Below are 27,921 nucleotides of genomic sequence, written 5' to 3'. Positions count from 1 at the left end.
GAGATGAGGATACCTGGGAACATATTAGAAAACAGTTTATATTACAACAAAAAACTGTAAAAACATTTCATCCCAGGGAAAGCCTCCAGGGCTGAGGGGGTAGGGGACGTTCAAAGCACATGGACAGCCCAGATTTGGGACGCCCTGTCCTTGGCCAGCTCCCACAGCACTGCGTGGTCCCGATCGTAGCCTCGGCCACCTGGGGGAGGGGGTAAGAGATGGGGAGATGGTTAGAGAGAGCTGGAGACTCCACTGCCCTCGGCCCATCAAAGTGCCTTCTCCCATACATATGCCCAACTTACCTTTCACATCTAGGATCCGGCCTTCGAACATTTGGCTGCAGATGTGGCCTGAGTCATCAATGCTCCATGTCTGGCGGGGCAGGCGACTCTCAGCCCATAACACCACCTTGGAGCCTGTGCTGGGGGGCCCAATCACCTGCAGGCTCATGGTGGGGGCCACCTGAGGCCCCAGGAAGTTGTCAGGCACAGTCCCTCCCCACCGGGACTCAACCAAACCCAAGACACCCTTGACACACCCAGCTTTGACTCCTGGCTCTTATGGACTATGACTCTGAGCAAATCTCTTAATTCTTCTGGGCTTTGGTTTTCTCAGGGATAGGAATCTTCAAGTACTGGTTGTTGTGAGGGTTCAATGTGAGAAACCATAAAAGAGCTGGAAAAATATTAGCTCCTCCAGGAAGCCCTCTGTGACTGATTCTTGAAGTACAGGCTTTAGCAGCAGACAAGCCTCTACACACTTACTGGCTGTGTGGCTTTCAGCCAGTTACTTCTCTGTGCTCTGATTTCCTTACCTAGAAAATGGGAAGTATAATAGAACCTGCCCCATAGTGCCCTCTAGGGATTACATGAGGCATTCACGTGAAGACATTTGCACAGGTGCCTCCTTCAAATGCCACCTCAGGAAGCGCTCCCCTTGTAAGAGCTACTGATACTCCCTATTTTCCTTTCTTTATTTTTTCCTCTATTACACTTTTCATCATCTAAGGTACTAACATATTTTACTCATTTAAGCTGTTTCTTTCTCTCCCCACTAGGTTGCAAGCTTTAGGAGGGCAAGAGTTGTTTTTTCACTGCTATATTCCCAGCACCTAGAACAGGTCCTGACACAGAGCAGGTGCTCAGGAAGTGTTTGTGGAGTGAATCTATCATGATTGAGAGGATTCACGTCTGTCACAGGATATCAGAGCTGGGCGTCCCTTAGAAGCATTTGGTTCAACACTCTTGCTTTGCAGAGAGGAGACAGAGACCAGAGAAGAGCCCGAATTGCCCAGGGGGTACACAGCCTGCATTCTGCATCTTCCCAGGGTCCTGGCGTATCTGTATCTGTCTCTCTGGTCCAAGGCAGAGTCCTGTTCCTGACTGGACTGGGACTCTGAAAAGTGGCCTTGTGAGTGTCTGGGGCCCTGGTGTCCCTGTCCCAGCCGCTAAGCCAGTACCTGGTTCTTCAGCAGCCCGTCCTCGTGGTACCAGATGCAGCTGCCTCCGGCCCGGAGCTCAGAGACCACCACACGGCCTGCCTTCATGTCTTCCACGTGGTCTGGCACTGCCAAGAATCCCCCCAGCGCCTCATTCCAGAGGCGGAAATAAGCCCGGCGCTGGTGACAGGGGGAGCTGAGAGTCAGGGGTCTCTGGATAGGGATGTTCCCACTCGGGTCCCCAACACTCTCAACTCAGGGCCCTCCAGTATCCCAAGCTCCCAAGCCCTCCCTCCTGCCCCAAACTTTCCTCGACCCGGCTTCTAAGTCACCCCTTCTTTCTCACACATATACAAGGGCACATACGTAGTGCACACCCACACCGTTCCACATCTATAGAGACGCCCACACACTGGCAGATACACCCAAGGTCCACATGGTTGTACAGGAGTTCACAACAGACACAGACACATGGATACACGCAGCCGTGCAAACTCAAACTCTCTGTTCCCCTAGCTGACTCAATGCCAGGCACTTATGTTTGCTAAAAGTTTGGATGCATGCAGGAATACAGATGTGCAAGAATACAGATGTGCACACACACACTTATAGAGAGAAACGTATGCACCACCCACGCTGCTAAGGCACTACGGAAGGGCAGACATTGGGCTGTCAGGTAACAGACCTGGCTCTGCCACAAACCACCTGGGGGTCTTGGATGGTGGTGACAGTAATAATAGCAATCATAATAATCACAGCTGATGTTTGTTGAGTGCTTAACCCCCAAGCACTGGTCTAAGGGCTTTACATACATTATGATCTTCATTCCTCAAAACAACTCTGTCATACATATTATCCCCATTTTAAAGATGAGGAAACCAAGGGCCATGGAGGTAAAGTACTTGCCCAAGATTGCAGAGCAAATCCTTGTCCACTTCTCTGAGCCTTTATTTCCCCATCTGTAAAATGCGAGGGTTGGAGATAATCCCCAAGATTTTTTCTAGCAATGATGTTGTAGGAGACTGAAATAGGGACCACACAAATATCCTCACACAAAGACACACACTCTCAACAGTGTCACAAGTACAGGCACATGCAGTCACAAACACACTCTCACAGAAGTACAGGGGGTGACACACATACCCCCAGAGGTCACCTCCAGAGGACACATGGATACACAGACACAAAAATGCCCTCCGAAGGGACACACACACACACACACGGCCACGCCTCCACATAAATGCACATGCACACAAATGAGACACACGTCCAGACCTGTGCTCATAGATACACGGAAACACAGATATAGACACAGTATTTCCCAAAGTGAGATGTGCTTACTACTGGTTGGTGGTACATGAGATAATTTTCAGTGGATAAACTTATTGTTAAAATTGAACGGTAATGAGTGGAGGGAATAACTCAGTGGTAGAGTGCATGCTCAGCATGCATGAGGTCCTGGGTTCAATCCTCAGTACTTCCATTAAAAAATAAATAAAATTAAAATTAAAAAATTTGAATGGTAATGTATTTATCACAATGTCTATTAAGGAAAAATCATACATACACATCAAACCCCATGATTTTATGGATATTATTCCTTAGGCTAAGGATAAAGTAAAAAAAAAAAGTGAGTAGATTTAGAGGAAAATTTTAAGGAGATAATAGTTCAAGAGGAATGACGGTGTGACAAAAAATTGTCACAAAAGTACACAAATGCTCAGTTTGGGAAACATGGGAAACACACAGCCAGACACACAGCCAGACAGGCCAGCCCAGATGCACTTAACACGCTACCCACCTGCTTGATGGGGTAGAGGGAGCCCACCCTCTGGGTCCCACTGTACGTCAGCCAGTTGGTGATCTCACAGCTGCCCACCAGCCACTGGCGGCCCCGGAAATCACTGTGCTCACACAGCACCCAGCTGGGCCCAGCAAGAGCCAGAGACACAGAAAGGAAGACAGACAGACAGACAGACAAACAGGTAGAGGAGGAGGCACAACCATCAGAATGTTCTCCACCTCCTCTTCTCTCATGCTGGGACTCCTCTGCCTAGGGTTTATCTTTCTGTTCTGGGAGGGGTGGAGGGAGGGGCTGGGAAGTAGACCTGAGGTTTGCAGGGCAGAGTAGGGTCCTGGAAAGGCCCCCAGGCTGGGGTCCAAGCCCTGAGTGCCAGTGACGTTTCTCAGCCTGCACTTCTCCCCCCTCCCACCTGGCTTGGAGGGGAGTAGAGTAGAAGTGGGAGGGAAGACCTGGAAAACCCCCTCACTCACTGGCAGCCCCCGCGCCCGCAGGACACACTTACACGCCCCCCTTGATCCGCACAGACAGCACGTGGTTGTTGAAGCCCTCGGCTTGCAGGCTCCGCACCTCCCTGCTGAGCTCAATCTCCTTCCCCTCGAAGCACTCCAGTCCGTACAGGAGAATGGACGGCTCTGAAAAGTGCTGTGGGCCCAGGGGCACGGACAAGGGGGAAGGCCATGAGAGCCCCAGACTCAGCCCCCCAGTTCCAGACCCCTGACTCCCAGTATTTCAGGCCCTTTTCCCTCCTGAGCTCCACCCCACAGGGCCCCTGACTCCCGGACACTGCCCACTGGGTGCTCTCCAGGATTCTCAGATGCAGCATGTGCCAGACAGAGCCCACTGCCCCTCAAACCTCTTCCCCGCAGTAAATGGCACTTCTAAGAAAGTGCTAAGAATTATACTGATCATTAGAGCTGTTCTCGTTTACTCAGGGCTTACTACATGTTAGGTTCTGTGCTAAGTGCTCTACCTGATCTCATTGGAACTTCTCAACAACCCTCTACAGTAGATGCTGTTGTTATCCCCACGTAGAGGGAAACTGAGGCAGGAGACGGTAACCCACTTGCTCAGGCCCCTAAAGCTGGGCTTCAGAACCAGGTCTGTCTTCAGAGCCCAGCGTGTAGTTGTAAAGAGCTTGGACTCTGGAGCTGGGCTGCCTTGGGAGAACCTGGCTGTGTCTATTGCCAGCTGTGTGACCTGGAGCAAGTCGCATGACCTCTCTGTGCCTCGGTTTTCACTTTGGAAAAAGGGAGACCATAATAAGTAACATAGCTCATAGGGTTGTGGTGAGGATGAAATGCCTGAGTCCATGGGAAGCCTTTTAAACACTGCCTGGAGCAAAGTACAGTAAATGTGCTGCCCCCCCACTGGCTGCCCCCACTGGCCACCCCGTCAGTCACCAAGTCCCACAGACTCCAGCTCCTTAATTCAGCCCATGTCACTTCTCTCCCAGTCTTCCTGGTCTAGGACATCATCATTTGTTACAGATGACTGTAGCAGCAGCCCCACTGCCTTCCCCCGTCCACCTGTTCCCCCTCCACCGACCACGCAGCAGGGCCATCTTTCTGTTTCATTCCTCCCTGCCCAGAACCACCACTTCAGGGGTTCGCCCCTGCCCCCAGCCCACCCCTGAGTGCTAGCCCTTCCTGGCCCCGTCCCACCTGGGTGTCAGGACACACCACTCTACACTGTCATCTTTCTGTCCATGTGACCATGGGTTCCTTGAAGGCAAAGCTGTCTCTGATTTATTTCAGGGTCCCCAGGACCTATATCAGCCAGGGCTCAATAGATCTCCAGTAGGTTCAACTGGCTTTGAAGCCCTGGGGTCAAGGGGACCTGGGATGGTTCTGAAAAAGACCACTGCCTCAGAGGGTGCCTGGAACTGGACGGGGTTACTCACCAGGGGCACCCTCCGGAGAGAGCCCAGAACTGTGGAGGCCAGGCAGCCCATGGCTGTGAGAGTGGGGAACTCGCCCTCGGAGAGAATGTGCTGTTCACCCTCAAAGTTCTTCTCATCAAACAGGATCCAGCTGGGGAAGGGAAGAGTGGAGGATATGAGTAGGTGTTTGAGCCCACGCTGTCCTCAGCCTGCCCGGGTGCCCCTGAGATATAGCAGAGTGGATGCAGACTTGATGGGGGGTTCCCCCTGTCCAGGGGAGGCCAAGGATGAACAGGCACTGCAGCAGCAGAGACTAAGGTCAGACTTAAGAAAGGACTGAATAAAATCATACTGCCCTACAGGGGGAAATCTGGCAACATCAAGCAAAACTCCATGCACAATTACTCAGCAATCCTATTTCTCAGTATCTATCCCAAGGACACCTTTAAAAAACATGAAATGACACATATACAAGGCCATTTATTACAGCACTGTTTACAGTATCAGACTGAGAGCAGCCAAATGTCCAGCAATAGGGGATTGGTTGAAGAGACTAACAGTCTGGAATATAGCACAGCAGTCAAAAAGAATGAGGAAGAGCTCTTAAAGGGCTATAAAGAGGTCTCCAAACTGTTAAGTAAAAACAAACAAACAAACAAAAAAACCAAGGTGCATACAATGTTTACAGTATGCTTCCTTTTAAAAAAATTGAGATATAATTTGCATACCATAAAATTGACTCCTTTAAAGTATACAATTCAGTGCTCTTTAAGTATATTTACCAGGTTGTTGTATGCTTCTTTTTGTGTAAGAAAATGGAGGAAGAAAACAAAATATATTTGGTTTCTATAGTTATATGTAAATTTATGAGTGTATATGTGCTTATATCTTCAAAAAGAAACAATGGATGAATAAACTAAACACTAAAAAAAAAATTACCTATAAGGGAGGGAGGAGGAAAGGTAGCAGGAACAGAGATGAAAACTTATTTTTTTAAGTCTTGACTTTGGAACTGTTATGGACTGAATGTTGTGTTTCCCCGAAATTCATATGTTGAAGCCCTAACCTCCAATGTGATGGCCTTTCCAAGGTAATTAGGTTTAGATGAGGTCATAAGGGTAGAGTCCCCATGATGGGATTAGTGTCTTTGTAAGAAGAGATAGGAGCTCTCTCTCAGCCATGTGAGGACACACCAAGAAGGCAGCCATCTGCCAACCAGGAAGAGAGCCCTCATCAGGGAACTGAATCAACCGACACCTTGATCTTGGACTTCCCAACCTACAGATCTGTGGGAAGATAAATTCCTGTTGTTTAAGCCACCCAATGTATGGTATTTTGTTATGGTAGCCCAAGTTGACAAAGAAAGAAACCCTGTAAACATTTTATGCAATTAAAAAACAGAAATAAATATAAATGAGAAGTATTCCTAAAAACTGAAATAAACAAATGAACCTACTATGTATCAGGTTGGTGGCATAACCACACAGAAAAAAAGTATTATTTCAAATGTCTTAAAAACCCAATATTTTGAACTGTACATACCTAATGGGATGTAGGTGAATGTTCTGAGGACAAAAAGAACAACAGAAAGCTCAAACAGCATTCAGTAGTTTTTACTGTTAGTAGTAATAATAGCATTATAATTTTGAAACACCTAGCATGCGGATTTCAGCCTCTAAATAGCATTACCCATCAAAAGCAACCAGGGTTCTTTTGGAAATGGCTGATTCCAGATTTGAGGCAAAAAAGATGTACTAAATGATCCTGAAGCATCTTATTGTACCAGAAAAACAAGGAAGTTTTTAAAAAGCTATTGGGGTCATATCAAAAGTACCCAGGAGGCAACTTGGAGGGGCTCCCATTTGCCAAAGATAAAACAATTTGAGTACACAAAAGAGCACTGACTCCCATGGAATGGAGCATTTCAAATACTTAAAAACCCATGAGTTATAACAATACTTTAAAAAATCTTCATTGGTCAGCTTTGGAGGTTGCTAGGGCATTAATTCAGAAATTATTCTGAAAATTGACGAGAAAGGGGCAAACACTGATTCTTGGGAAAAGGTCAAACTTCCTTTTTTGTATGAAGCATTTTAGGTAAACAAATAGTTGAAAAGGGAAAGTTCTTTATAGAAGTTTTCCAGCTAATACATGTAGAAGGAATAACAAAAATTAGTAAATCATAATTTTGTAACCTCTAAAGAAATAATATATCTAGGCAATTATCATCAATGGATGCTAAAAATCATTAGGTGAAAGGTAAATGAGGAATCTTATAATGTATAGATCTTATTATCATTAAAATGGAACAACCAGACATGTAGCTCCTGATGTGATGCAGTGAGAAGTACATGCACCGCCTATGCAGTCTTCCTGCCAACAAAACAAAACACCCTGAATCTCATCAAGCCTCTAGAGCTAAATACCAATTTACAGGAAATATGGGACACAGAGGAACAAGTTAGAAACAACGCCAGGAAGCAATCAGTCAAATACAGAAAATGGGAAACTTACAGGGCAAATTATTGAGCTTCTTCAAACGAATAAATGGCTTAAAACAAAATGAAGGGGAGGGGACTGTTATACCTTAGAGATCAAATAGATCCAATGCAATGTGTGGACCTTGTCTGGATCCTGAGAAAAACAAACCAATTTCATAAAGGCATTTTTTGAGACAATGGGAGGAATGTGAACAAGGACTGGGTATTAGGTAATAGTAAATTACTGATAATTTGATTTGATGTGGTAATAACTTGTGGCTATGTGGGGGGTGGGGTCCTTTCTTATTAGAGACGCACATTTAAGTATTTACCTGTGAAATTTTATTTTGGGTCGGGGACTTAAAATAGCCCACTTTAAAAATAAAAAGGGGAAAAGGAATAGATGGAACAAGATTGAGGTTCTTTATACTATACTGTCTAGAAGTTTTACGTTTTCCATTAAAATTTTATTTTGCTTTAAGATTGAACGATTTGAGACAGAATAGCTAATCTCAAGGAAATTAAATGAAAGAAATCATTTGAAAGAAAGACCTTCTTCCTATAGACCCGACTTCCAAGCTGAGTTAAGCGCTTCAGGGCAGGTGCACCTCATCTCCCCTCCCTCAGGTCCTTACCTGCCGCCGAGGACACGGCAAGACTGGGGCTGGAAAGAGGAGGGCAGAGATGTCTGGTCATCCTCGAAGGAGATATGGTCGCCCAGAAAGTCGGGGCCAGAAAAAAGCTGAATCTGGCGGCAGAGACGGGAAGAGATGAGAGTGAAGGAGGGAGACGGAGTGAGATAGAATGGGGAAGAGGGAGAGAGAGTTGAAATGAGGGAAGAAGAAACAAAGGACCCCAACAGCTTCTTTACCTTTGAGACAAAGTGCAGATTGTGCTCTCCGACCTGAAGGGAAGGACCAAAGTTTCGAGGCTTAAGGAGGGTACCAGCCCCTAGCCTGTTCCTCTGATTTCAAAATTTCCGACTCTTTCCCAGCTCCCGAACTGACCGGGTCTGCATTAGCGGTGTCCCTTGCCAGAGAACCCGCCCCCAGAGCTCCGAGCCTGGTCCTTCCAGGTCCTTCCGCGGAGGGCGCATCCCAAGCCCCGCCCCCGCCCCAAGAGGCTCCGCCCCCGCAGCGGGCACGCACCTGCAGGACCGGCTGCAGAGAGGCGAGGGCGCTGTTGCCCGCGCCCCAGTCGTCACAGTTACGGTACACCCCCTTCTCCAGCACGTACTGCTCCCCCGAGAAGCCCACCTCCTGATAGGCCACCCACCTGCAGGAAGAGCGGGGAGCGGGTCAGCTCGGCGGAGCCGGCACCTCTGCTGGGACCGCCCCTGGCCTGTCCCACTCCGGGAGCCTCCGTCACTCACACGCCGCTGAGCACATGGATGGCCTGCGTGCGGGGTGCATGTCCGGCCAGCTCCACGTCCCGCAATGCCTCGCTCACCTCCACGCCGTGCCCCTCGAAGTCCATGGCCTCAAACAGCACCAAGGCCGGGTCCCCGAAGTCCTGGGCCCCAGGGACAATCAGGTTTCTCCTGCCCACCGACGGAAACCCCTGGGAGTGCCCAGGCCCCAAGGACGCATCCCACCAGGGGACTTTGTTTCGGGTGAGGTGATCAATGTGGCCTGGGGAAGGGGAGCAGGAAGGAGAGAGGCTAGACCTCAGGGAACACTTCAGGTGCTCTGGAGAACAGGGAGAGGGGGCACAAATTCTTCCCTCAACAAATTGTACCGGGGGAAGTATGGCTGTGGCCAGAGAGGAGATATACCAATTCTCTTGCTTACCGTCCGGATGACCCGCAGGGAGGTCAGCGCCTCGTTATAGCCTCCCCAGTGTGACCAATCAGCGTATTCCCCCTCCTCCAGCAGATACTGGTGGCCCCGGAAACCTTCCTTCTCGTAGCCCACCCAGCTGGGGGAAGGGGGAGGCAGACGACTCAGTCGCAGGAAGCCCATAGATGTGTAAGCTGCCCCCACCCCCAAGGCAGCCCAGGTCACTTCCCACCCCCGAGGATAGAGGCCAGTGGGGAGAATGGGGTAGAGGGAAGGGTCCTGAGTCTCACCAGCCCCCAAGAACTCGCAGGGACCCCACTGAGGCCAAGTGGGGGCTCTGGCTGTCCTCTGGCTGCTGAAGGTTATAGATGTCTCGGCTCACTTCCCAACTCTGGCCTTGAAAGTCTGGGGCCTCATACACCACAGCCTGGGGGGCGAGGTGGGGGAGGGGGTGGTTTAAGGTTGGTGGGATCTGGACCCAGACATATCCAGACAACCCAGAATAACTCTACCTAGCATCAGCCCAGAGCTAAGCCCTCCCACTTCCTCACTGAGCCCCATGCCCTTACCCAAGTCCTGTCTCTTCCCCAACCTCTGACCTGATCCTTACATATCAAAAGTCAGTTCCTAGTGAGCCCATCCGTTTTCACGGTCTCCCTGACCGTGACCAAGCCTCTGGTCTGCAGCACCTTCCTCTCCCAACTTCTAGTCCAGACCATGGTAACCACACACGCACACACTCCCTACCCAGCCACCCAAAGGCCCTCTTTGACCCTAAAGCCCAGACTCTTACCTTGGGCTCCCCTGGCTTCTCCACACTCGGGCAGCCCTGCAGAGGATATGGAGCTGAGACACCAGCCCAGAGGTGGGGGAAGGCAGATGGGGCTGGTGACCTAGGGGTTACTTGTTCCAGAGACTCCTAAAAATGGCCAACCCATGTCCTCCCTCTCCCCCATCCCCTTGGACTAATCCTCCCTCTTCTCCAATCCCATTCCCAGTAGGAGCTCCCAGGCCCTGCCTCTTTCCCCAGACTACAGGATAAGGCTACTTGGGACCACCTGCTGCTTACCAATCTCATGGGCTTCAGGGAGCCCACACTGGGGTCTGATGCACCCCATGCCTCTGAGGTGGGGTACTCTCCAGGCTCCAGGATGCAGGGAGTGTTTTCAAAGAAGGGTTTGGGGTATAGAAGCCACCTGGGGAGAGGCAGAGAGGCAGCTGCACCCCAGACTCCCAGGAACACAGATGATGGATGGGGTGGAAGGTTTAGAAGGGAGGAGGTTTTGAAGGAGAGGTCCGCCTCAAGGGGACCCTGGGGGACATTTCAGGCCCCCATAATCTCCTGCAGCAGCCACTCATCTCCCTTCCTTTGACCTGGCACACTCTAATTTCACACAGCAGCTGGAGAGTTCTAGCACCCATACCTGGGTAGTTCCCCATTAGCCTCACAATTAGCCCAGCTGCACAAAGAGGCCTTTTTGCTCTGTCCCCCTGCCTTCCTCCTGGGCCTCGCATCTCCCCACTTGCTGCTTTCTCTGGTCATACTGAACTTTCAAAGCTTAGATCTCTTGTCTCTGGGCCTTTACAGGTGCTGTTCCCTCTGCTAGTATACTCTTCCTCATTCATTCAACTAACAAGGCCCTGCTTCAGGCATCTGGGATACAGTAGTGAACAAAATGTACAAAGTCCCAGCCCTCATGGAGCTTAGATTCTTCTGGGGCTAACTCACCCCAGCTGAGGGGTCTCCTCCTCCAGGAAGGCTTCTCTGATCTCAGGCTGCTTTGGTGCTGTTCTTTGCTCCTGAAGCCCCATACTCCTCCATCCTGGAACTCTGGATTGCTACTGTCTGCTTGCTTGCCTGGCCCCACCAGTAGACTTAGCACATTTTGAGGGCAGGAACTATGCCCTGTCACCTGTGTGTGTCCGTAGCACCCAGCACAGTAAATGTTTAGTGAAGGGTTTCCAGAACAGCCCAGACTCACAGTCCTGCAGAGACAGTGGCAGATGCCACCTGCAGGGGCCTCTCCAGGTGCTGGGGGTCTTCCAAGGCCTCAGTAAGCTTCACTCGCTGCCCCTTGAGGCCCTCCTCAGAGTACAGACTGATTTCTGGGGTAATGTAGTCCTGCAGAAGAAGGGTGGAAAAATGAAGTGTAAAACAACACCGCGCAGCAGCTACCCCCGACCACATCTGCCTCCCTAAGTCTGCCTAGCTGGGGCTCCCGGGGGCTTCTGGGAAAGCTCTGTGGCCATCTCCTCAGAAGCCAGAAAGCTGACTGGGGTGTTCTCTGCAAGGTTGGCCAGACAAGCCTGAGACTAAAACCTTGCTGGTCTGGTGCTGGCCCTTGGGGACCTGAGACCAAAGTTCCCAGCAGGAGCCTGCCAAGTGCCTTGCTCTTTGCCTTGGCTCTGGGAGCCTGATTTTCAGGCTGCTGGCTGGACGGGCATGATGGACAACCACTTCCTGAGGTCTAACTTTGACCCTTCCTTTGTTTATAGTTCCTGCCCCTGTCCAGACTGGCTTCCACCTGCAACTCATCCCAGGAACCAGCAGTTCCTCTCTGCATTCTGGGTGATCCCCAGGATCATTTTCATTTACAAACTCCTTCATCAAATGATTATGAAGCATCTACTAAGTGCAAGGCATGTGCTAAGGCATGTCCTACCCCTTTTCATTTGGTCCTCCCAATGGGAGTTATTACGCCATTCACAGGCTAGGAAAGTGAGGCTCAGCGAAGTTAAGCAGCCTGCCTGAGGGCACACAGCCTGTAAGTAGCAGGGCCAAGAACAGAGCAGTGTAGTTTTTGTTCACTGTTGCAACCCAGCACCTCCCACATGCCTGGAACACACTAGGCTGAATGAATCAAATGAACCCAGGTCCATCTGACTTCAAAGTCCTTGTTTTTCTCTTGTACCTCATTACCTCCCACATGAAGATGAATTTATTGTGAGAAGCTCACAGTAAATTGTCCACAAACATTTGTGTGTTTCTGGGGAGGCTTTGAAAACTCTTGTCCTCTCCTTTGCGTGGCTGGGCCACTGCCCTAGTTAAGACTCGTCCTCTCTTACCAGGAGGATTGCAACAGCTCTGAACTCGAAGTAATTTGTCCTTCCATTAAAAACAGAAAAAAACAAAACAAAACAAAAAACCAAAAACGTCTGCTAGGCCCTGCTTTTAGACTTATGCTTGCTCTTCTGGGTCTCTCTAGTGGCCAAAGTGGCTTTTTCAAGCTTAATCCTAGTAGTTTGTAAATTTGTGTTATGAAAACAATGTTATTTTCCCCCACTTTACAGATATGAAATTATAGTATGGACAATGTCTTTTCAAACCATGTACCCCTCCCTCAGAGTTCAGGGGTGCCCCTCGGCTGGAAATCACAGCCCTTTCTGGTCTTCCTGCCTCCAGGATCCCCACCTCCTCTTTTCTCCTCCTGGCAACCAGCGGGACGTTTATAAATCTCTAATCTGGTTATATGGCTTTCCTGCTTCAGATCCAGCCCTCATACTGTATTGACCGTGAATCCTGTGGGGCAAAGAGCAGGTCTCCCCCACCTGCTCTTTGCCTGGCACAGTGCCTGGCACACAGCAGACATTAATGAGCATCTGTGAGCAAATGAATCAACACACATCCGTGGCACCTGGGGTCTGGCTGTGGGCCTGAAAGCCTGGGCCCTGGGTCGGGGGTGAGCTCCCACAGCCACTCCCCACACATTTCTGTTGCTCTAACCGAATCCTTCTCCAGCACTAGCTCAAACTTCCCCAGGCTGCTTTCTCAAACTGAGGCTTGGCCTTTGTCTGGCCCCTGCCTCCCCAAGCCAATCTGAGCACCCCCAGAACCCCTTTCTTCTCCAGTTGGCTTCAAGGTCAGGAATCTATAGGTGAGTCCACAGTAAACCCCCTTCAGGCTCCGACCCCATATGATCTTTCCCAGAAATTCCAACTCTAGGTACCTGAGGCCATCTCCCTCCTCAGGGCCCAGGGCTTAGGGTAGACGGGGCACATCTGGTCCCTACCCACAACTACTCACTCTGACTACCATTCTCAGGGAGCCAATGCCTTGGGTACTCCATGCTGGCCCTGGGGCTCCAAGTTCCACATCTCCTTCAGGGAGGACCAGCTTCCGGCCCTGGAACTCCGGCTCTTCATACAGCACCCAGCTGTGGGCACAGAGACCCAGGGTCACTGGGTGGGGAGAGGATGTACCCCAAGGCAGGGTCTCTGGGTAGCTGAGGAGGTTTCTGCCAGGTTGGCCTGGACACTTCTCACTGCCCTCACATTCCCCAGGTTCACACGCAAGAACCCCGCAGGGAACTCCACACTCACCAGCCTCGGACCACCCGTATGGAGGCCACGCAGGCCCAACCAGAAGCATCAGCAGTGTCTTCCCAAACATCCCTGCTGCTGCCTTGGCAGCCAGGCTCTGAGAAGAGGATCATCTGGAGAAGGCATGGAAGGGGTCCTCAGGCCCTAGCCCCAGGCCCCCGCCTCCTGCTGCCCCACCCACTTGCCCTCTACCCCCTACCTTTCCAGGCCTGGTGTTCAGCTTGCCCTGGGTCTTCAATGCTGGGCTCTGGAATGAAGGACAGTGATAAGTCTTATGGGGTTGCCTCTTTACTGCCTCCCACAACTGGCCATTCCAGGGATCCCACATCCTCCCTATTGGCCTCCACCCTCAAAGAGGTGGCCCACAGGGGATGCTACACTTGTTCCCAACCCCCAGGGGCTTCATTACCCTATCCCAGGAGCTGGGTGTCTATCACTCCCCTTCCCCAGCTTCCAAGATACCAGACCACCAAGCCCTTTGGAATCCGAATCTCCTGCTCTTTGGATAAGAAGACTGTGGCCCAGATAAACATGATCACACTGAACTAGACCTCAGACCCAAGCCTCTGGCCCCTGGAGACTGCTTCCCAGTGCCAAGATCCTTATACCATCCAAACCCTGGTGCAGGTGAGACCAGGCCCCCTCCCTTGCCCACCCAAGGCCTCACTCACCCACCCCTCCGGGGGCTGGGCACGCACGGACTTCTCTGGAGGTGGCCTTTCGCTGTAGAGCAGAGGCAGCTGTCTTGCCACCTTCCTGAGCCCTGGTGCCCCATGAGGTGGCAGAGTAGATAGTTTTGCACCCAATGGTTCCAAGGTGGGGGTATCCTTGGGGGCAGGCAGCAGACCCCCAAAGAGAAGGCTGCCTCCAAGACGGGAAGTGGGCCTGCTGCCTGCTTGCCACTCTGGCCCCAGTTCTGGGAGGGGGCCCTTGGCACCTGCCACGTGCCTCTTCATCATCTCCAGAGGAGAGCAAGAGACCTGGGGGGGCCGGGCAGAGTGGGAAGTGCTGGGCCCGGCTTTCTCCTGCCTGCGCTGGAGCTTTTCATCATCACTCAGGTAGGGGTTCTCCAGTTCTTCCTCCTCTTCTCCCTTCTCATCCTCTTTTTCTTCCAGTGTGGGCATCTCCTGGGGGCTGGGTCCCAGCACCCATGGCCCAGGCTGGTCCTCCTCGATGGCCGGCAGTGTGGCATACATGGCCAGGTAGGAGGAGCGGGGGGCTCGAGGCAGCCGATGAGTGCGGAGGATCTCAGGGGGCTCCATGCTCCGTAGGGTATCCAGGAAAATCTCCAGGTCTGCAGTCAGGGCCACTTCCTCCTCCTCCCTTGATGGCTCCAGGAGCGTCTTGCCCTTGGTGGAGTCAGGGACAAGCTGGGACTCTGGGCTGGCCTCTGCTCTCATCGGTGCTGGGGCCCGGGGGCCTCCTGGGCTGGGAGACACCTTGCCCACTGAGAAGGCAACAGGGAGAACAGCAGGGCCCTGGGCAACCACTTTCTGGGCAGAAGATGGGGCAGCAGAAGCACCGGGGCCCTGGACAACCTCTTCCTTGGTGAGGGGAGGGGCAGGGCTGCCTTCAGAACCCTGGACAACCTCTTTTTGGGTGCTAGGGCTGCCTTCTGGGCCCTGGACAACCTTGGTTGGTTTGGAGGATGAGGCAGCAAGAGCACTCGGACCCTGTACTACCTCTTTCTTGGGGGAAAGGGAGAAGATAGGGACATTTTCAGAGTCCTGAACAACCTTATTCCTTGGGGAGGATGGAGCAGAAAGACCTCCTTGGCTGGTGACAGCCTTCCTTCTTACAGAGGATGGAGCAAGAGATTGTCCAGGGACTGTAACCACCTCAGTCTTCACCATGGGCAGGATGGTGGCAGCAGGGGGATCTGGAAGCCCCTCCCTTTTTACAGAGGGCAGGGCCTGGGGTTCCCTGGGCTCAAGACTAAGCTGGGCCCTAGCATGAACAGGTACCTCAGGCTTCTCTGGCAGGTGAACTAGGCCCAGGGAGGGATTTGGGGTCTGGAGTCCAGGAGAAGAGGGTACTGGTGCGTGGTCCTGAGAGGTCTGGAGAGGGAGCTGGGTGGGGCTAGAGGCACTCTGCACCCTCGGGACCTCATGGACCCTGGCATTCTGGGCTCTGTCCTGGTCTTGGTCTGGGCGGGCTGCAAGGACATCCTGGTTCTGAGGTGGGTGAGCACCCTCTGGGATGCCTGCAGGGGCCTGGGAAGATCTGTCCTTTGGCTCTGCTGCCCCTGTCTCAGGCAGCTGCCCCAGGGCTGCACCCTCTGTGCTGCCCAGATCTGGGCTCCTTGGCACAACAGCTGTGGGTCTGGGAAGCCGGCTGGCAAGTGGGCTACGCTCAGCAGGCACAAGGCTGGTTAGCAGCTCCAGGGCCTGACTGCGGCTGGGTGAGCCCTCAGCGCGGGGGCTCACCACCATTGCCCGTATCGTGCGGACAGCATTGCGGCCCCTTGGCAGGGCCTCGCCTGAGAATGTTGGCCCCACAGCATTGGTCACAGAGCTGGTCACCCGTCGGTCCACGTGCCCTCCTACCACCATGGTGGTCCGCACAGTGCGCATCACTCGCCGTTCCTCGAGGCTCCGGGGGCTCCCACTGTTGAGACTCACACCTGGGTAGGGGCTTGGCTCACGGGGCCCATGTACTGGCACCAAAAACTCAGTCCTGGCTACAGCTCCCGGGCTTGGCGGCTCAGTCCTGGGGTCCTGAGGGCTGCCATCACCCTGGTCCACAGCCCCCTTGGGCCTTCCCACTGGCCTTTTCTCCTTGATGGGTAGTGTATACTTCTTGGAAAAGATGGGTCCATGGCTCTGGAAGCTCCTGGAGCCAGCCCCATCCCCGGGGCCCTGGTGACTCATAGTCTCTTCTTCCTGTACAGCAAAGCCATTGACTTCCTCTCGACGGTGGCTATACTCAAACATCTTCTCCTGGGGGGCTTCCAACTGGGCCCCTGATACCAGGGACACCTTGTGAAAACGGTGTTTGATCTCTTCCTGGGCAGGGGGCCGCTGCCGCCATGTCAGTGTGGCACTCACCACTCGGGCCTTGTCCCGAGCCAGGGGCCCACTTGCCTCCTCCATGTTGGGCCCCGGCAACCTGTCCTGAGGTGTCCTTGGCCCACTGTGGTCCAGCTCACTGTAGGTGGTGCCAGGAAGAAGAGAGACAGGGTCAGGAGGTGGTGAGGGTGGCTCTCTGCAGTATAGACCAACTACCCCTGACAAAGTCAGGCTGGGTAACCTCCTGCAAGTCATTTGACCTTTTGGGTCTTTGTTTCCTCATCTGTAAAATGGGCATGATCCTCTCAGCCCTCCCACCCCTCTCCCCATTTTCAGGTGATCTCCTATGCCAGGGTCCTTTAAGGGGTGAAGTTGAAGCCTAAGCCTGGAAGGAGAAAGGAGGGAGACAGCAGGAAGGCATATGTGTCTGGCCCACTATTCTGTGGATGGGCTGTGACTCTGCCTAAGGAACCCTGGGGTTAGTCCTCCAGGAGCCCAAAATTAGAGAACTGGAAAGCTGAGAACTAGGCAAGCATTGCTCTGACCCTGCTTCTGACCATTATAAGGGACAGGAAGGAAAGATAGCTTTGGGCTCAAGAAAAGCTGGGTTCCCCCAGCCCTGTCACTCACTAGCAGGATGACCTTGGGCAGCCACTTCTCCCCGTCAAGCTTCAGGGCCCCCAGAACTGGAATAACAAGAGTATGTGCTTCACAGGGTTATTGTCAGGACCCAGTAAGAGGGAAAGAATGAAAACTCACTTTATGGCTCATAAGCTTCCCACTGTCACCTCGGAGAATTGTGACCAAACATGAGGTGTGCACATGTGGGTCCTAGCATGAGCATGTGGTGATAACTTGTGTTGGAGCCTCAGTGCACACCTGTGGGTCTGAATGAAGCACCACAGGGTGCAGCACTTTGGACTTGAATGTATTTTCCCTCAGTTTTCTCCTCTAGGATTATTTCCCCCATTGTACAGATGAAGAAGCTGAGGGTCAAAGAAGACGGATGACTGGTCCAGGATGATGCAGCTGCTAAGTTGCGAAGTCAGGGTTTGAATTCACATCTGAATCCATGTTCAGGCATCTTCCCCTCTGCCCCTGAGGCCAAGGCTCCGAGCACACCCAGCTATTCCTGTGATCCTCTTGGGCAAAGTACATCTCACCTCTACTCCTTGAGGGGTGGGGCCTGGGACTTACTTCTTTTCTGACCCTTCCTTGATCTCTCTAGGTCTCCATTACCTCCTTTACCAAATAGGGGATACTAATAACAACTGCCTAAGAGGAACTTTAAGTTCCCTAGAAACTCTCCCATGAATCTCTGTTTTAATAATAGTAACATCAACAACACCAGCCATTTACTGAGGGCTAACTCTGTGCCAGACATCTTGCTAACTGCTTTTTGTTCATTGTCCTATTGAATCTTCAAGAGAATCCCATGCATTTGATGCCTCATAAATTATTCACTATGGAAAACAGTATGGAATTTCCTTAAAAAACTAAAAATAGAGCTACCATATGATCCAGCAATCCCACTCCTGGGTTTATACCAGGAAAAGATGAAAACTCTAATTCAAAAAGATACATGCACCCTAATGTTCACAGCAGCACTATTTGCAATAGCCAAGACATGGGAACAACCCAAGTGTCCATCAACAGAAAATTGGCTTAAGAAGATATATACATGGACAGAGAGAGAGAGAGAGAGAGAGAGAGAGAGACAGAGAGAGAGAGAGACAGAGAGGAATATTACTCAGCCATAAAAAAGAATGGAAATATTGACATCTGCAGCAATATGGATGGACCTAGGGAATATTATACTTAGTGAAGTAAGTCAGACAGAGAAAGACAAATATTATGATATCACTTACATGTGGAATCTAAAAAATAATACAAATGAACTCATTTACAAAATAGAAACAGACTCACAGACATAGAAAACAAACTTATGGTTATCAAAGGGGAAAGGGGAGAGGATGGATAAACTGGGGGTATGGAATTAATGATACAAACTACTATATATAAAATAGAACTCAGCCATAAAAAAGAATAAAATAATGCCATTTGCAGCAACATGGATGGACCTGGAGATCATCATTCTAAGTGAAGTAAGCCAGAAAAAGAAAGAAAAATACCATGTGATATCACTTATATGTGAAATCTAAAACAAACAAAAGACAAATGAAATTATTTACAAAACAGAAACAGACTCACAGACATAGAAAATGAACTTATGGTTATCAGAGGGGAAGGGGATGGGAAGGGACAAATTGGGAGTTCAGGATTTACAGATACTAATATATATAAAATAGATAAATAACAAGTTCATAACGCATAGCGCAGGGAACCATATTCAATATCTTGTAGTAACCTATGGCGAAAAAGAATATGAAAACAAATATATGTATGTTCACGTATGACTGAAGCATTGTGCTGTACACCAGAAATGGATACAACATTGTAAACTGACTACACTTCAATAAAAATATAGAGAGAAAAAAATAGATAAACAAGGATTAACTATACAGCAAGGGAACTATATTCAAAATCTTGTAATAATCTATAATGGAAAATAATCTGAAAAAAATATATATATGTAACTAAATCACTTTGCTGTATACCTAAAACTAACACAATATTGTAAATCAACTATACTTCAAGTTAAAAAAAGAGAATAAATTATTAGTAAATTATAAACAAACATTCCCATTTTGCAGATGAGGGGGAAAAAGGCTCAGAGAGGTTGTGAAATTTGCTCAGAGTCACACAGTAGCAGAGGCAAGAGTAGAACTCAACCCTAAGGGCTTAACCACCAAATCAAATTCCCTAATGCATCTGGTAAACTGAGACTCTGTGGTTTGAAGATTTACTTCTAAAGGAGGCCACAGCAGTCCTGGAGGGGCCATGCAGCCCCAACTCCGACTTCCAGGCTATACTGAGCAGGGCAATCCTATTTTCAGTTCTCAAGGGCCGGAGGGGTCAACCTGTCTTCAGATCTGTTCCACCTCTCCTTGATGCAGCCCTCAGATCATTATAAGGGAAGTTAAGGCCAGAAATGGACCCATGCCCCCAACTTCCCTCCCCTTCTATTTCCTGTCCTCCTGAGAAGCTGGTGGAACCCAGAACTTTGACCCTGTCTTGTGGCCCCAGTAGTGACTCAGGTTTTATAAGGGCAGAGATGAATGGGGCTGAGGCCCAGGGAAGCCTGACCTGATTCCGGGACCACTGGTGGCTATGAGAGCATGTGGCCTGGCCTGGGACAGGATCTGAGTGGCCCCAGAAAAGCCTTGTGTATAGGGGAGGTGAGGGGCTGAGATGGATGCCCAGTCCTTTCCTCAGGCCAAAATTCCTGACAGTGACACAATAAGACATTTGAGGCCCTGGATTGTAGCCCTTTACTGAGGCCCAACCCTCTCTCCTGTCCTCACTAAGGAGCCCCCTTTCTTCCAACAGAGCCCCTGTCCTCCTTGCTAGGACTACTCCCTCATGGAGCTTCACCCTGGCTGATTCCCCCACGTATCAACTTCATTTCTGACAAACATTAACAACTACCATTCACTAAAATTCCCTGTCCCTGATGGTACTGACAGTAAGGGGCAAAGCCTGGGTTCTAAGTCATTTATTCATTCATTCACTTGTTTGCTCATTCATTCATTCATTCATTCAGTGCTAACTGTGTTAAGTGATGCCCTAGGCCCTGGTAAGGTTCATTTAAAGCCAATTTTCTCTTGAAGTTGGTATCCAAGCAGTCCAGGGGTCAAAGAATTAGGCATAAAAACAGGAACCATATTTGGAAGACCCCATAGATTATGACAAAGGAACCGGAGAGCAGCTTCAAAGGAAGCCTTCGGTGATCAGATCAGATATTATCAGTCACCTCTCAACAATCAGAATTCAATGCCTCTCTCAACCCAGCCCCTGGACAACACCCCTGGTAGTCATTTCACAAACATGTGGTCATTCTCTGCTGCTAGCATACCTCTAGGGACAGGGAGGTCACAATTTGACAGCTGACCCATCCCTGGAGAGTCATGACTGCTAGAATGTTCTTCAAACTATGCAGGAATCTGCCTGCCTATAGCTCCTCTGTTTTGTTCTTCCTCTGAAGACACACCCCAATGACCCAGGATGGTTCTCCTAGGCCAGCAGAAATGCCTATTCCCAGAGCCCTCTCTTCTCCAGGGCCCTGGACCAGAGGTGGATTTGTCGGCAGGATAACCTGTGACCTCCAGACCAGGTGTGTGGGAAAGGGAGAGGCTGAGGAGGGGATGGGGGAGAGTGTGGGAAAGAGCCTTGTCTAACCCAACAAGTCCTGGATTCTCTCTGCTTACTTGTGAGTCACCCCCAAACTAGGCCAAACCAGTCCACAGGCCCACAGCACATGCTGCGTCACACACAGGCACACACAGACACATGGCACAGGCACACAGAGTCACAAAGGCACAAAAACATATACAGACACTTACCAGACCTACACAATCAGACACACAAACACAGAATCAGAGATAGACACAGTAGACACACATGTCACACACACAGAAACACACAGACACAATGACACATGCACACATTCATGATATACACATGGTCAATTCACAGCCCCTAGCCTACCTCCCCTTGAAATTTACCTTCACTTGGACAGGTGTACACACTTAGATGCATACACAGCTCATATATTCCCACTTGCAGCCCCAACTATGTCCTGCCTCGTATTTGCCAATCCTGGCCCAGAGAACCCACCCCCAGAAAGGAGACCTAGAAGGATGTCATCCCTGAAGTTTTGCTTCTTCCCTCTCTAAGTGAGCACTAGCCTCCTTGCGTCTGTCATTATCCACCTGTGCCCAAAATAGCCTGGGAGTGGCAGATGGAGCCCGAGTCCCCCAGCTAAACCTACTGCTCCTTCCTTGACCCTCTCCAGGGCCTGCCTCCTCCACCCACCCTCCGTCTCTCTGCAGTCCTCCCCAAGCTGGAGCACACACACACCCTGAAGCGTGTCTGAGCCAGCCTGGGTCCCACGTCTCTCTCTTCCTTGCAAGATCATTACTCTGACTCCTGCCCAGAGGCCTGGGCATCCCTGCTGCTGCCTCTGCTAGCACAGTGCTGCCAAATCCGCCTCCACTCACAGGTCGCAGAAAGCCCTCGAGTCTGCACAGCAGCCACACTCATCCCTCCACTGTCTGCACGGGGCCCACGGGCATCCATGAGAGGCATCGTAGAGAAGGAATTAGAACACAAGCACTCAGCTTCAAATTCTGGCCCCTTCAGTTTCTAGTTGACTTTGAGCAAGTGCTGAAACCTGTCTGAGCCTTAGTTTCCCTATTGTAATTGGGGTGGGATAGTGAGGGTTAAGTAGAATTATGCTTAGAAAACAAACCATAAATGACAGTCACCACCATCATCAGAAGGAAATCCTCAGAGCCCTGTTGGAGGCCCAATACCCCTCCTGGTGGTTCTAGAGAGGTCCCATGTTCACCTCCTCTTCAGTGAGTTTTAGGGGACCCATTCTTCCACCTCTGAGCCCACCAGCCAGATTTGGGAGAGTCATCTCAACACAAACAAAAACTGAGGCTTGAGAACCTTAGCACCGTGGCCGCCAACACAAAGCCAGGTGGGGTGATTATTACTGCAACTGAGGCGTTATTAATAAGCATCCCTGCTGTTTCCACAGCCCAACTCTCTGGAGTTCAAAGTGTTTTCCTGTAAGCACCTCTTCCTTCCTCATCTCATGCTACCAAATCTACTTGACAACTCAAGGCCCAGAGAGGTTAAGCAACTTGCCCCAGGACATCTAGCACTTTGACTGAGTGCCTTTTCTCAGGCTGGTAATGTGGTCTCCTGAAGAGGCCCAGGCAGTGGTAGGTGTTGCTAAGGATAAGGTGACCCCTCTCTCATTCCTTCCATGACAGGATATCCCCTCCTCAGGTGGACAGAGGAGGAGAGCAGCAGTGGGTCCCAGGAGGTAGCCTGTGGATGAGGGGAGGGGAAGGAGGGCAGAGTTGGGAAGGGGAGGGGATGGCAGTCAGCTCAAGCTCAGGGAGCTGAATGAATGGGCTGTTAGTTGCAGAAGCTCAGAGACAAGATAGAGACCCCAGAGAGGGCAGCCAGGCCAGTTTCCCCTCCCCATGTTACCCTACATGGAGGCTGAAGTCTACTCACCGTTTGTGAGGGGACCCAGGCGGCCAGCCAGCCTGGAGCTCCTGCCGCTGGGCCGCGCTCCTCTGATGTAGATGTGGGGCTCTGAGCCGGGGCTCCTGGGGCGGGTCAGTCAGGCACCTTGTGATGGGGCGGAGCCCCTGCTGAGGCTCCTGCCAGCCCTTGGATTCCTCAGGGCCGCAGGGGTGGGGAGCTGGTTGGGCCGGTTTGGGATCCTCACTCTCCTCCCCAGGTGCTTGCCCCCGCCCCCGCAGGGTGACAGTGATGTGGTAGCGGGTCCTTCTGGCACAGGGACGCTCATGTAAGGACTGGGCTGGCTCTGACAGGGCTGGCCCTGGACTGGCAGTCTCGCCCTTTGCCCCCTCTGCCCTGGGGGAGGATGCTGGGCGGGGCAGCATGTCTCCCAGGTTGCTGAGTGGCTCAGGCCTCAGAGGAAACTTCGGGGCTGTGTACAGGGGTTGCAGGCAGGCGCAGGCTGGAGATCTCTGTTCCAAATGTCCAGGAGCTGGCACCAAGCATGAGGGGCACTTGGCTGCAGCAGGCTCTGCTGAAGTCACCGCCAGGGCGAGGCTCTCTGGCCCCATGGAGGCATACCTGGCCAGGTCAGAGGCGCTGCCCACAGCTGGCCTCTGTAGGCGTCCCAGAGGTTCAGCAGGCCCCCCTGAGCTGTGTCGTCGCTTCCAAAGCCAGGAACCACAGCTCCCTGCCCGAATGTCCCATTCTGAGAGGCTCTGGACTTGAGCCTGAGGGAAAGCAGAAGCAGGGACCTGGTGACAGCATCTCCCCCTGCCCTCTGGGTACCCTCAACACTCCTGGGTGTCCACCTTGGCACAGGAGGAGCTGAGCCGAGCTCTGACAACAAGCAGAGTTGCCATAAGGAGAGGCTTCCAGGGCCACAAGAGCTGGGCAAGGAGGCAGATCTCTGGAAAGGCCCTTCAGCATTTAACTCACCCCTTCACATTCTACATATGAGGAAAGTGAGGCCCAGAGAGGACACTGATGTGACTAAAGTCACACAGTGAGGGCTCCTGACTCTCAGGCCAACTGCTTATTTCCCAGGAGTCCACTGGCCTCTGGCCCTTTGGCACCAGCTGCCCTGGGGATTAGGGGCTGTGTAGGTATGCCTGCCACAAGTGCCCATGGCCTCTGCCCACCCCAGGCTTCCAGAGAGCCTGCAGCCACCTCCCCAGTGCCCTCCCAGACTGAGATTCCCAAACACACCTGGGAGGAGGTACCTGGACACAGACATGTTCCTGGGACACTGACCTTTGTCTACTGTCTTCCCCAGGGGCACAGTCTAGATGTGGCGGTGAGGGGAGAGGGCTCAGGCCCCCAGACGCATATGGACACTGCCCCTCAAAACCAAGGTTTTTGTTCTTGGCAACAGAGGAGCCAAGTCTGGGGTCAGATTCCTCCTAGCAGGGGCCCTTGATCCCAAATGCGCCAATTTATTCATCTATGAAATAGATGCAGCCTCTCATTCCCCAAGGGCTGAACATCTCAAGAAACAGGAGGGTTGGGTGATTAGTGTGGGGGCTGAGAGCAAGTCAGCCTGGGCTTGACTCTCAGCTCTGTTACTTCCTAGCTGCAATACCTCTTGCACCCCATTTGTAAAGTAGGTGTGATAATAACAGTACCTGCTTCCTGGGAGTGCTGTGAAGATGCTATGAGATAATCCATGCAGAGTACCCGGCACATAATGAGTACTCAATTAAACACTAGTAATTATTGATGGTATTCAGGACCATAGAGAGACACATGGCTGCTTGAGCCACCTCCAGAGGAAGCCCTCTGCTCCTCCGGGGGTGGGGGGGCATCCTGTCTCTGTACAATCCATGGCTCAGGTCCCCACTGCAGATGGAGAAACTGTAGCTAGAAGGTTAAAGCCACTGGTCTAGCGTCACCCTTGGGGGCCATGCTAGGAAGTGGGGAAAAGGGGCCAAAGAGAAGGTCAAGCTAAAGGTGGGAGTGTGGCAAAGGGGGTCCCGAGAAGAGGCACTGCCCTACATGTTTCCCTGAGGGGCCCCAGCATTAAGCAGCTGTTTCCTAAGCATCTAGGCCCCATGTTGAGTGTTCTACATCAGTTACCTTATTTCTCACAACAGCCCCTAAGAGGCACTGTTGTCTCCATTTTGCAGATGGGGAAACTGAGTTTCAGAGGTGGGGAGTGATCTGCACAGGGTCACACAGTGAATCCCTGGCAGAGAAAGGAGAAGAGCACTCCAGTTGCCTGACTTGTAAGTCAGGGTTCTCAAGGCCAGCCCAGCCCTTCCCAGAGCTTCTGCTCCCCTCCCCCACACTTGGATTCTCTCCTACCTTGAGGCTGACATTGCTGGTGCTGCCCTGGCCCTGGGCCAGGTCAGGGCAGCTCTGGCCACCCCAGGGCCTAGGAAGGAAGCACAGGGAAGGGAATGAAGTAGCTTTCTCCTCTCCCACCCCTAGACTGGACCTGGTGATGCCCCCTCTCTTTTTTCAGGGCTCACGGGCAGGATGAGCTCCTAAAACCTTGTGGGGAGGAGGAAGTCTGTGTAGCAGCCTTCTCTCTGCTCTCTCCCACTGCACCCCCAGACACAGAGAGACAGGGATGGACTTGGGACCAAAATGGAGACGAGGCCCGTATCAGGGCCAGAATACAGAAAAAGGACAGTGCCCTAATAATTCAAAAGCTCACCATTTGCTGAGGCTCTTCTCCCTATGCCAGGCTTAGCACTACATGTTATGCCTACATAATCTCCTTTAAGCCTCACGATAATCCTAAAAGGTGGGTATTAGTGTCCCCATTTTTCAGATAAGGTAACCAAGGCCCAGAAAGATATAAAGTAAGTGAATTGCCTGGAGTCACACAGCTAGTAAGCGTTGGAGTTAAGACACTAGGATGGCTCCACTACAAAGACTGGTTGGTCATCACCACACTAATGGGGACAGGATGGAGAAGTGCCTTGGCTGCCCGCTCTGTGCACTCTGCCCCCATCCCAGACAATCAGCAGAGATAGAAGTCCTGTGCCTCAGTGCCAGAGTTCCATTCTCACGGCCAGTGAGAACCAAGTCCAAGTGTACACACCACATGGAATGTATCATCATGTTAGCCCAGGAGCATGCGCAGTCTCTTCCCTGCCCTCCTCGTTACTGACTCACCTGCACTACTGACTCACCTGCACCCCCACCCTGCCTCCTCTCAAGTAGGCAAAGGGAGGAGCACTGCCTTCTGGCCTATAGGGCAGGTTCCTGCCAGGCAGGGTAAAGGGAGGGGGTGTGTCTTCCAGGCAGGGCACTGGCAGGCTGTGGGCACCACTGGCACCCAGGCATAGGGTAGTTAGGCCTTCCCCTCCCTTCTCTGTTTGGTGTGAGACAACAGTACAAACCCCTCCCCTCACCCTGGCCCCACCACGCCCCCAACCCTCCCAGGGCAGGCTGAAGACAGCTATGTCATGATAAGATCAGAACAAATTGCCCAGTAACTGCATAGACATACAAACATTTGTGCCTGAGAGCACACCCCACATTCTTTACAGATATAGGGCCTGTGAGCCACTGGGGTCCTATTTGCTACCCCATTGCAGCCATTCAGCTTGGCCATTCACAAAGATTTTTTCCTCCTTCTCAGACGTCAGCTACCAGTGAACCGGCTAGGAGAGATGAATTAACTTGTTCAAGGTCATGTGGTCGGGGCACCTAGGGTTAGGACAGAGCTCTGGGCCCCTGGCTTGCAGTCCTGAAATCTCTCCAGGCAACAGAGCAGCCCAGTGCTTTAGGATGTGAGCCCTGGAGTCAGAGTGCATAAACCTGTGTCCCAGCTCCACCACTTCCCAGCTGTGTGACTGGGGAAGTGACGTCACCTCTCTGAACCTCCATTTACGTATCTGAATCACACAAAATACCTGATTCATACAGCTGCTGTGAGGATAAACTGAGATAATCCAGGTAAGGCACCAGGCAAGTGGCAAATAAAAGTTTATTGGTATTACAATCTGGGGTAACAGGGGAAACCTCTTCCTGGCATCTAAGGGTAAATGCAGGGCAGTCTAAGCCAACTTAGGAATCTGTCACACTTGTGACAAAGGGACATGAAGACCAGAGTTAAACTAGCCTGTGATGTGAGAATCAAAGTCCACAGGGGCGGGATGAGCTATATTTGCCTTTCAACAGTCTCCAGAGAGGAAATCATTGTCTGCAGGCTGCCTGCCAGTCTTAGGAAATTGCAAAATTTGTTTTAATGTTTTAAAAAAGCACAGGGACTTTATAAAGTCCACATATCCAAAATCATGGTACACCGATAGGTATATTTTTATGCTCCCATTCATACACGCTCATTTGAACATCCACTACATTCAAGACACACACGCACACCCTTCTGCCCAGGGGCACCCCACGCGGCCCTCCTTCTCCAAACTCCTCACCTATCCTGGGATCTGGCCTCCTCCGGGGTCCGCTTCCCCTTGCGCTCCCTCCGGGCCCCTAGCCTGGCCAGGTGGCGGGCCAAACGGGCCCCCAGGCCCCCGCGCCCCTCGGCCATGGCAAGGGCAAGGTCCCGGGCTCGGGGTGTCGGGTCACCTGACCGCTCCAGGGCCCCGGGTCCACCTGGATCCCGCTCATTTGCAGAGAAGCTCCTCCTCCGGCCCGCCTCCCTGAGCAAATAGTGCCCCGCCCGCAGGGAGCGGAGGGCTGGGGGTACCGATCCAGATGCTACCCATGCCCCAGGGCAGAGGGTTCGCTCTGCAGGGGTCATCCTCAATCGAGCCACTTTCCTGAGCTCTCGCCCCCCGATGCCCTCACCTCCCCCAGTCCCCGTGGCCCAGTTCTCGGTCCTGTCCATGCTACTTCTTTAGGCCTCCGGAGGCGACAGTGGCCTGAGGGAGGCTGGCAGCCCCCAAGCTGAACCTGCCACAGGTAGGCGGGGAAACAGGGGCCTGGGGCTAAAACGGGCCAAGAGGCTGGACTGAGCAAAATGTCTTTCCCGCCCCCTCAGGAGGAGGAGCTAGAACGTAAGGGCGGGGCCAGGGGAAGGACTGAGTGTGGTCTTGTAGGTGGGTGGGGCCTAGCCTGAACGGTTGGCATGCTGGGCGG

The 27,921-nt window shown here is 51.8% G+C and overlaps 1 protein-coding gene across 5 annotated transcripts; it reads right to left on the bottom strand.

Annotated features, from left to right (window-relative positions):
* Positions 1–20: 20 nt before the first annotated feature.
* On the bottom strand, positions 21–27,670 carry CRYBG2 (crystallin beta-gamma domain containing 2). 5 transcript variants are annotated; one of them, XM_074377090.1, is made up of 22 exons: positions 27,255–27,670; positions 25,174–25,243; positions 22,861–23,600; positions 14,371–16,846; positions 13,899–13,946; positions 13,700–13,812; positions 13,404–13,533; positions 11,362–11,501; positions 10,449–10,575; positions 10,173–10,208; positions 9,670–9,806; positions 9,392–9,518; positions 8,974–9,113; positions 8,750–8,876; positions 8,473–8,505; positions 8,237–8,349; positions 5,143–5,272; positions 3,745–3,884; positions 3,240–3,363; positions 1,460–1,618; positions 303–462; positions 21–199 (listed from the first exon to the last, which is right to left on the bottom strand). In XM_074377090.1, the coding sequence occupies exons 1-22, from the start codon at positions 27,668–27,670 to the stop codon at positions 111–113; spliced, it is 5,775 nt and encodes a 1,924-aa protein (XP_074233191.1). In that variant the 3' UTR covers positions 21–110. The 5 variants fall into 5 exon arrangements, with proteins under 5 accessions (XP_074233191.1, XP_074233193.1, XP_074233194.1 ...); XM_074377092.1 differs by having other exon boundaries at positions 14,398–16,846; XM_074377093.1 differs by lacking the exons at positions 21–199; positions 303–462; positions 1,460–1,618 and adding an exon at positions 1,626–2,397.
* Between the last annotated feature and the right edge of the window lie 251 nt (positions 27,671–27,921).

Source organism: Camelus bactrianus, chromosome 13, assembly GCF_048773025.1.
Source record: "Camelus bactrianus isolate YW-2024 breed Bactrian camel chromosome 13, ASM4877302v1, whole genome shotgun sequence".
In the NCBI taxonomy this organism is placed as follows: domain Eukaryota; kingdom Metazoa; phylum Chordata; class Mammalia; order Artiodactyla; family Camelidae; genus Camelus; species Camelus bactrianus.
Note: the sequence above shows the minus strand (reverse complement) of the source record. Positions and strands in the feature narration are given on the sequence as shown.

Excerpts from the sequence above, each read along its gene's own strand:
- CRYBG2 (XM_074377090.1), bottom strand. The coding sequence starts at position 27,670 with ATGGACAGGACCGAGAACTGGGCCACGGGGACTGGGGGAGGTGAGGGC. Across the intron at positions 11,502-13,403 it reads CCCTGAGAATGGTAGTCAGA|GACTACATTACCCCAGAAAT; the intron begins GTGAGTAGTTGT and ends CTTCTTCTGCAG. Across the intron at positions 10,209-10,448 it reads CCCTGAAGCCCATGAGATTG|GGCTGCCCGAGTGTGGAGAA; the intron begins GTAAGCAGCAGG and ends TATCCTCTGCAG.